The 9,486-nt window shown below is 41.1% G+C and overlaps 2 protein-coding genes across 2 annotated transcripts; one reads left to right on the top strand and one right to left on the bottom strand.

Moving 5' to 3' along the window:
• Positions 1–1,509: 1,509 nt before the first annotated feature.
• On the bottom strand, positions 1,510–5,660 carry ccdc51 (coiled-coil domain containing 51). Its single transcript, XM_069678931.1, has 4 exons — positions 5,529–5,660; positions 5,242–5,406; positions 4,206–4,412; positions 1,510–3,939 (listed from the first exon to the last, which is right to left on the bottom strand). Exons 2-4 carry the CDS (start codon positions 5,389–5,391, stop codon positions 3,334–3,336), a joined length of 963 nt encoding a protein of 320 aa, XP_069535032.1. The 5' UTR covers positions 5,392–5,406; positions 5,529–5,660; the 3' UTR covers positions 1,510–3,333.
• Positions 5,661–7,478: 1,818 nt separating this feature from the next.
• tma7 (translation machinery associated 7 homolog) lies at positions 7,479–9,486 on the top strand. Its single transcript, XM_069678364.1, has 4 exons — positions 7,479–7,595; positions 8,208–8,263; positions 8,571–8,658; positions 8,982–9,486. Exons 1-4 carry the CDS (start codon positions 7,580–7,582, stop codon positions 9,014–9,016), a joined length of 195 nt encoding a protein of 64 aa, XP_069534465.1. The 5' UTR covers positions 7,479–7,579; the 3' UTR covers positions 9,017–9,486.

Below are 9,486 nucleotides of genomic sequence, written 5' to 3'. Positions count from 1 at the left end.
TTTATCTAAAGTAATCAAAGCAATAGGAATAAGTCAAAGCGTCTGTTTACAATTTATGCAAATTCCTTACAAGCTAGCATCTCATTACTGCAGTAAGAGACTTTAAAGGTATAATAAGTAGGATTTGTCCGAGTATTTTGTCAACAACACATTCAAACTGGGCTCCTCCTCCTGGGCTCTTCGTCACCAGAAGCTCACTCTCACTCTTTCATGCGAGAACACGCCCACTCCGCCGAGCTAACACCGACAGCATCACAGTTACCTTTGCGCTAACATGCTAACCGTTGGTTAGCTTGTGAGGCACCTACCTGTCCAACAGAAAGAAGGCCAACTCTGCATCGCTCTTTCGCCATGTTCGCCGGTCTGAATGGGGCCCGCTCAGTTGCTAATTTGAACCACCCCCACACTCACCTGTACGCTGTGATTGGCTCAGGGAACCACAACAGCACCCCTCCTGAAAACATCGTGCAAAGCAAAACAACAGAATAGATGCAGAGGGAAGGGTCTCACAAGGGTCTGCACACACACTCACCAACACACATGTATAGAGGCCCATAAGTGATGATTTATATTATATATAATTGTAAAAGTCTATGTTTTATTTTTCTAGAAAAATCCTACTAATTATACCGTAAATATTTATTTTTCTTTTAATATTTTCTAATTAATCTACCTTGGATTATATTACTTTTACATGTAATATAGTTTGCTTCTCCTCACTCACTCTGTTGTTAAAGGGTTTTACATGTTTATTGCTTGCTTTATTATTCTTTTTAAATTGGTTGTATAGTTACTATTTTTCCTTCTATCATTATTTTTATTTTATTCTATATACTTTTAAATGACTTACTGTGTATGTTCTCATTTATGTTGTTGTGGGTTTTGATCCTACCATCTTATGAAATATATATGATGTAGTGTTAAAATTCGCTATGTATTGCATGTTGCGTCTGAATACTGTAAATAAAATGATATATACAACTGAGAGAAGAACTGAGAGACAGACTAAATCAGAACGCAGTAAATTGATGAACTTGTTTTGCACGTTCAGCTGCTGCCCCCTGCTGGTCACTAGTGGAATTCACACAAACTGTCTGCTACTAATCGTGTGTATGAGTGTATCTCCTCATCATAGAGGCAGATTATAACCAAACCATAATATAACTAAACCATAATGCTTCAATACAGGAGTTCTAGTGCAACAAATTTAAATTATTTCATGTAGAAATGACAAATGTTTTATCCTTCCAGCCTCTCAAATGTGATGGTTTCCTATTTTGTTTTGGGGTTATAATTATTGTTAAGACATAATGACTATTTAAAAGGGATTCCCTTTTGCCATGGGAACTCTGTTGGGATTTTTACAGCTTTTTGACTCGTGATCAATTAATCAGCAAAGTTTTAAGTAGAGTTTTCAATAACAAAAACAAGCATCGGTGTGATGTGGTTGGTGAGTTTTCAGTCAGTCCTTCGAAAAACAATCGCTCAAAAACAGATTGAATTAAACGGTTTAATTCACAGTGATAATCATCAGTGCACACGAGCAAAACATCAACATGGAAACACACATCAACACCTTCAAGTAGTGGAGGAGTTTAAAAGGAATTACACTGCAGTGAATTCACTCTGCAAACCTCCATTTACATTTTATCTTATGTCCAAAGCCAGTGAAACAGTAAAAGCTGCAAACACAGAACATCTCTTCTCTGATTATTGCTCCCTCTGATGTTCATGTTGATCTTTTGCACAATTTAATATCCTATAAAAGATAAATCATCAGCAAACCTAAATTCACACATCATTGGTTTTGCAACAAAAAACAAGAGCGACTCCAGTGTGTGTGTGAGGACAGGCTCCCTCTGAGGCTCACTACTGAAGAGGCTGGTGATCGAAAGGCTCAATTACATTACCAAAGCTTGGCACTGGGCTAACTTATCCACTAAACCAATCAATTACAGCAGTTAGACCGTTCATACTTCAGTTAGATAACAGATACCAAAATAATGTGGTAATGGTAAGTTGGCAAATCATTATGACATTTTTAATTCTTATAAAAATGAATCCATGTCGTACAGATTCTCCAACAAGCAGCAGGTAAACTAAGGCTAAACTAAGGTTAAACTAACGCTGGTCCCTAAAAGTTTTTAGCTCGTGTTCTCATTTCATGTGTCTGCTCTCCAGATTCAAAGGTGTCAAAGAACATTTGGATTTTCAATCAAGTCATTTATCAAGAAAAAAGATGCAATTTCAGCTTCTGGACTTCGAGCATTTGCTGCTTTCTGAGTTTAATAACATGAAATCTTAACTCTTGTTCAGCAGGAATGGCAGCACGGTGGTGCAGTGGTTAGTGCTGTCGTCTCACAGCTCCTGGTTCAGACGTAGTGGGCTTTCTGTCTGGAGTCTGCATGTTCTCCCCCGTGCATGCGTGGGTTCCCTCTGGGTACCCCGGCTTCCTCCCACAGTCCAAAGACATGCTCGTTAGGTTCATTGGTGACTCTAAATTGCCCGTAGGTGTGAATGTGAAAGGTTGTCTGTCTCTATGTGTCAGCCCTGTGATTGACTGGTGATCAGTCCTGGTGTAACCCCGCCCAATGACTCCAGGATAGGCTCCAGGCCCCCTGACCAGGATAAGTGGTATAGATAATGGATGGGTGCTCAGCAGGACAGGATTACTTACTTGGCTAAGATGACGACTTCCCTTCCCCCTATTCTAAAAGGAATACGCACCACAAAGTCACAACTCTACTGGCATTAAGAAGGGTCCTGCATCATTATCTGTCTTGGCCCTGCGTCGTAGTTTACATACTGCACATTGTTAATTAAATATCCCCTTAAGAAATTACAACAAACAAGGAGGTCAATAGTGGTTTCTAGGTGGATAATTCATCAATGTTGGGCAGACAACACTGTGATATGAACATGTGATCTTCTGCTCTGGGAGAGTGTGACGGACACTTTCACTCAGTTTTTATATTTTTTAAAACAGATGACGATTTACCCGATGACATCTGACACTATACAACAAAGTATCTTTGCTGTCCTCCAGTGTTTCATTTGTGTGTTGATTAGACAACAAACCTTGCTTTCATGTGCGTTTTAAGTTAAAGATTAACACTTCTAAGACTCCTGGGAGTTGAATTTAAGGTATTCATAAGGAGCAAATGTCTCTCTCAGCTTCAGTAGTGCAGAATAAACCAGTACCGAGTTAATTAGAGAATTAGTTGCTTCAATAAAGTATATTTTGTATTTTGATCTTATTAATTTAGATTATTACTCTTAGTATTTGGTAGCGTTGCAGTGCATGTGAACATAGTCAAAGTGGTTTCATCTTGTCTAACCGGTTCCTCTGAGCAGCACATAGACAGCAGTGATGGTGATGGCGGTTGCGGTGTAAGTAAACACAGCGTTATAAAGAGTGTTAGTCCTGATTCGTTCTCCCAGCGTCCTCTGGGTCTCCTCCAGGCGCCTGACCACCGCCTCTGCCTCCAGCAGGTCCCCTCTCTCTGGTCTCTCTGGTGGTGCTACCTGCAGCTGAACAGCCTGTGGTTCAGCCTGTGGTTCAGCCTGTGGTTCAGGCGGTGGTTTGGTCTCCAGCAGCTTCCTCACCACCGATAATTCTCCCACGACTCTACCGAGTCCCTGCTCCAGCTGTCCTAGTTGTGGCGGCAGGGCCTCCAGGAGGGACTCAGTCTTTTTGCTGCCCATGCGAAGGTCTTTTAAGGCAGAAAGAGGCACAGTGGGCGAGTCTGAGGTACGACCTCCCTTCTCCTGCAGGACGATGTCTCTCTGTGTGAAGGCGTCGTTCAGAGCGACCCTGAGGCTGTCGATGAGCGCACGGAGCTCGCCCTGCTGGGAGCGATGGTTTCCAGCCTGGACTCTGAGGGCTTCCTGCAGACTCTCTGGACCTTTCTGGGCCTCCAGCAGCAAACTCTTCAGCTCCTACAGGGGAGAGAAGTGAAAATCAGCAACCGGTGGTGTCCTAATGGAGTTCAAATATTCAGCACAAGAAACAAGCAGCTCTATAAAGTAACACTCCCCTAAATCCCTTTGTAAGCATACTAACATGGTCACACTGACAAAATATGCTGATTTTATTGTATAAAGTTACCATGTAATGTTTTAAAACCCAACATAAGTGTATCAAACAAGTTAAAGTTAACACTGTAAAGTAAAGTAATGTGAATGTTGTCATCCCCCCTCCTCACCTGCAGGCGGACTCGGTTGATGTATGTTGATCCCATGACCCCGATCAGGGCTCCGAGCACGGAACCAATGATGGACCAGTTCTTGGTGCGTTCTGCTCTCGTCCGCTCCTTCTCGTGGCTCTCTCTGACGCCCGCTGAGAACAGGGCGAACTTCTCCCTCTCTGAGCCCTCTGCGTTCTCATACGCTGTCCGCAGACGACGCTCCTCCTGAGGGAAGGAGAGACCAAGAAGGTGGTTCATTATTATACCCCTTTCCCACCTAAATTTAGCGTGTTGACGCAGGTTTTTCAGACCCAGGAAGACCCGCTAATAGATGCGGATTGTCTGTTTTCCCATTGCTAGTGAAGTATACTCCTGTTGGTCTCTTTTCTGCTGCGTCACCGACAAACGTGCCAGAGACAGGGCTAGTATACAGTGAAGATGTTACGGTGGTGAGGTCTTTATTGTATCTATTACTCATTCAGTCTGTGTATCAAACTCGGCGCTGACAAATTTGGAACGATGTCTGAGCGCAGGAACATAGCATAGCAACATAGCATCGTGCAGGAGAGGTGGCGGAGATTAGCGCAATTAGCATCAACACAGGTTTTGTGTTCCCATCAATGCCGATCGGAGCCGAGGCGATAATTACCCAGGTCTACTGCAGAGTCATTTGACCCGGGTCTGAAAGCCTTTCCCACTTAGCAAACAAGCCGGTTGTTAGAAGGTTTTCTGACCAGTGGGCTTTTAGTTTACTTAAATAAACTGAGCAGGAGCAGCTCACTAAACAGGTATGTCACAAGTCAGGGTAAGTCACTCAGCTCAGGCTAATTTCCACACATTCACAACAGCCAATGTACATATCCTTTATACAACTTTTTCTTCTTTTAGTTCCTTAAAGACCCACAAAAACGTTCAAAAAAACAACGAAAACAAAGAAAGATCATCCAAAATACTTTGTGTTGTCATTTTCATCAGTTGGGAGACCAACAGACACTTACTGTACATGCAATTCTGACAACATGTATTTATGCACATTAATGATTCAACAGCTAACCTGCAGCAGTTTGTGCTCCTGTGTAGCCAGCTCCAGATAGTGAGCCTCCTCCCTGGACACTCGATCCAGTCGGTCTCTGACCTCCTTCAGCCTGACCTGCAGGGCCTCCAGGCTGGCATGAGCCTCACGCACCATCCCTCTGGTCACCATGAACGCAGCCTCAGCCTGCAAGAAACACACGTCTGAGAATCAGAAGTTCATTTGTAATGAAGGGCTGCAATGAGCCACGGAGTCTGCACATCATTTTCACTGTTTTCACAGTTTCATGCTTCTTACTGTCTGCTGACCTCAGTGACCTTTGTCTGAGCTACGCGGACCTCGTTAAGCCCAACAAACTCCTCATATCTCTCCCACCAGTAGTTGACTGTGGCGCCTGCCGTTTGAGCCGAACTCTGACCCCACTGCCGACCCACCTCACCTGCATACTGGAGGAGGGAGAGAGGGGAAAAAAGAGGGTAGTGTTTTAAATGTGTTTGAGTTCTAGTATCAGATGTTAGTGATGTTTTAATACACAATTGTTAACAAAGTTGTTAGAAACAGCCAGAAGAGGAATTTCATGTACCTGTAATGCAGCCAGAGCACGCTCCTTCACCACCTCTGCTCCGCCCTTCCCATCTGGAGGGGCCGGGTCGGTGGGCTGAGGGGTGCCAGGCTGATGGTGAGCGCTGTATGTTCGGACCAGAGTGATTCTGCCAGGCCAGGTGGGGCGGGACACGCAGCAGGAGCCATGAGCCCAGAGACAGATCTGAGCTCCTCTGTACCTGACAGGGTAAACAAACAGTCAATCGTTTTCTTCATTGGAAGCTGAAAAGGGTTTGGGTCTCCTATGTGGACTACAATTTGCAGATGTACCTCATTGAGATGGACAGCAGTCCAAAGTGCAGCTTGAAAACTGTCAGAGCTTCACTTTTACCTCAGCTACAGATCCAAGACTGGAACAGGCACCTGTGGGAAAAAAAATTAAATATATATATATGTTATATGTTAGATTATTGATCAACTTCAAGCTGTACAAGTTGCAAAAATTGGGGCCTCTCATTCAGACAATTGGCAGGTGCGCTGGTACTTCAAAGAGATCTGAGTTAGTTGGGCCAAGTTTGGCCAGCTTCATGTCGTGTGAAATAGACACAATGTTTGTTTTAGGTAAGACGGTGGAATACAGACACAGAATCTAAGTCCTCTCTGAAATGTAATTGTGATTGTCGAAGGTTAAATAACATTTGGTACATGTAGAACAGTAACTTCTTTTTACTACTTTTTGTCTATTCTTTTACCTTTTTTATCATTATTACCTGCACAGGCGTGAACTTGTATGTTTGAGTGATTGAGTTTGTGGTGGCCTGTGTGAATATAATTCGAAAATATTTTGCAACAGCATTTCTGTTGTAAACGTGCAATCACAGTGAAGTTACTGTATTCCTTTCTATTTTACTTTATCGTTTAAATATTTCTGACACAATGTCAACAATCTAGATGGTTTAAACACTATGATGCAACGATAGATTTAAGTTCCTGTATTTTTCCTACAATGCACGGAAGAAACAGGCTAAAGGGTATATATGCTCCGATACTGACATAGCTATGAAAGCAGATTCAGACCAAGAATACCCACCAAGCAAAGTTATTGCTACAGATGTTAGAGTCTTAATATCAAAGTAAATATTGTATTTTAAATGTAATTCATGCCAATGGCTTTTAACAGAGCTCTGGTGCACGGACAACTTACAAAAACAACAAATGTAAACAGACCACAGAACATGGACTACAGAGGGAAAGATGCACTTTGAACATACACATGATGAACCGCCATCAGGAAGCTAACCACATAAACACCTTGATGATACGATAAAATTGACTGATACATAAAATGACAAACCAGACAGGCTGTAGGACGATAAGATTTCAGTGGCGCAGGACAGATGCCATTAGTCTGTTTTAACAAGGTTAACTAGCTAACTGTTCTGTCCTTTTGCCTGCTTCATTCACAACTAGCTCCAAGTTGCTAACAATTTTTAACAGGGACTAATGTGAAATCTTTTGATAATATCAGTCATATTATTAAGTATTAAAACGACTTTACCAGTTTTCTCCCACGTTGTCAAATCGAACATGTCACATGGATTTAGTTTCCTCTAGCTAAAGTGTTAGCATCTTAATGTCAAATGAAACAGCTAAAAGCCGGTGGTACTTTTCGTTCAGGCACACAGCAGTCTTACTACTTCCGGTTTAGAGTTCATTGGGGTCCTCCTTTCAACGCGGATTAGAACCTCACCGGCTGTGTTCGCAGCAAAAATACATTGATTTTTTCCCCATTAAGCTTTTGTGACGAGTTTTAAACATGTCTGGCAGAGAAGGTGAGACCTCATTTCATCCGCTGGATAGCTGGATATTTCGGTCATCTTAAAATATATTTTCTGAGAGCAAAAAAACCTCAGTGTAGCGTGGATAAGCTAGCTAATGTCTGCTAAGTAGAGCGCGAGCCCCATCATGTTCTTCTCTTTCTCCAAATTACATTTTTAAACCGCTGCATAAATGTTTTTTTCTTTACGGGAAATATAAACATAAGAAAGACAATGTATCTAGGCAGTCCACGGCAATCACCTGGTATATTCGGCTTGTATTGTCTTCCAATAATAGATAGTTTTACAACATCACTATTATTTAGATATTAGTTGTCCTCTTTTCGCTTGGGTTAACGTTTTAAACAAGCAACTCAAAAATGTGAAACTGTCTACGTACAACTGGCTTTTAGGTGCAGTGGATACATATTACAATGAAGAGAGGGTCTTTTTGACTTGGATAACAATATAATAAGTAAATACTGTAGATTATCTAATGAGTACAGGATGGCGTTGAAGGCTACACTGTATTAAACGGAAATGAAAAACTTTTTGTTTAGTATTTCCATTTGAGCTCTGTTAGCAGGCAGTGAGCTGATACAAAATGTGTTTATTCATTCTCCTCAGGAGGCAAAAAGAAACCACTGAAGGCCCCCAAGAAACAGTCGAAAGAAATGGATGACGTAAGTGTGCCCTAATGTCTCTCAGACATTTTATTTATATTTATTTTATCAGTAATTAGTTAACAGTTTTCTTTCTCCCATATCTAACTTGATGTTTTACACTAGCACACATTACTGTGTTGATATTTGTACATTAACTTTAGTTAGTACATGACATATTTTCATTGTCTGTTTCTATTTAATGGAACTTTTTTCTTTGTATTTTTTGACTGATAAATTTTGGCTCTGTGAAAATATACCGATCTGTAAATTTTATGTGACAAATTTTGTATTTAAACTCAACAGAAAAATGTCTTTATGTCTCCAGGATGAAGTTGCCTTCAAGCAGAAGCAAAAGGAAGATCAGAAAGCCTTGGATGCACTGAAGGCCAAAGCTTCAGGAAAAGGACCTCTAGGTAAGACCAGAAAAACATCTATGTTGTATTTGTAAGTTTATGTCATCCATTCTCTAGGAGAAGTTTCTTATTTCTTCAAGTTTTTCAAATTGCAATATTTAAATGCAATATGTATGTTGAAAGAGTTGAGCTTCGATTTTGTTATGCTTGATATCGGGGGTTACTGGGATGGGTTAATGGGGGTACTGCTGTGAATACTTAGAGTATGCTTGACAGATTTTTTTTTTTTTTTTTCAAATTCAGTGTTCATTTGTCTGTCTTGCTGCCACAATTTGACCATTTGGATTAAATTATGTTTTTCTTGTCTTTCCTTGTTCCTACAGCCAGCGGTGGAATAAAAAAATCAGGCAAAAAGTAAGATCTGAACCTGATGACGATGTTTGTTTCCTCCCTGGCATCACTTCCTGCGTCTGCGTGATTGCTGGAGAAGACTCCAGTTTGTTTTGCTCTGTTTAACATGAACCCCATAAAACCTGCCCTGGTTTTGAAGTCCATCACCAGTGAAAATTAACAGAGAACAAATGTACGAATTTTGAGTATTAAAGGACTGTAATATTCTTTACAAGTCAGGCCAGGAATACACTTCAAGTCTCCTAAAGACACGTTATTAGAGGTTTCAAACTGATGTTTGTGTTGAGGAGATTTACTCGCAGATACACACTGACCAACATATCTCAGAAATAAAAGTGTGCAGATTTAGAAATGGAAAGCCTGAAAAAACTGATTTACACCATCTTTTCTTATGTGTCCTAAACACAAATCACCCAAGGTTTTTTTTGTGTTTGTTGTGTTGTAAACAGGGAGATACTAATAAAGTTTTTGTAATGA

The sequence above is a fragment of the Semicossyphus pulcher genome, unplaced genomic scaffold (assembly GCF_022749685.1).
Source record: "Semicossyphus pulcher isolate SPU_LCO1_2020_fin unplaced genomic scaffold, fSemPul1.0.p SCAF_3, whole genome shotgun sequence".
Taxonomy (NCBI): Eukaryota; Metazoa; Chordata; class Actinopteri; order Labriformes; family Labridae; genus Semicossyphus; species Semicossyphus pulcher.
Note: the sequence above shows the minus strand (reverse complement) of the source record. Positions and strands in the feature narration are given on the sequence as shown.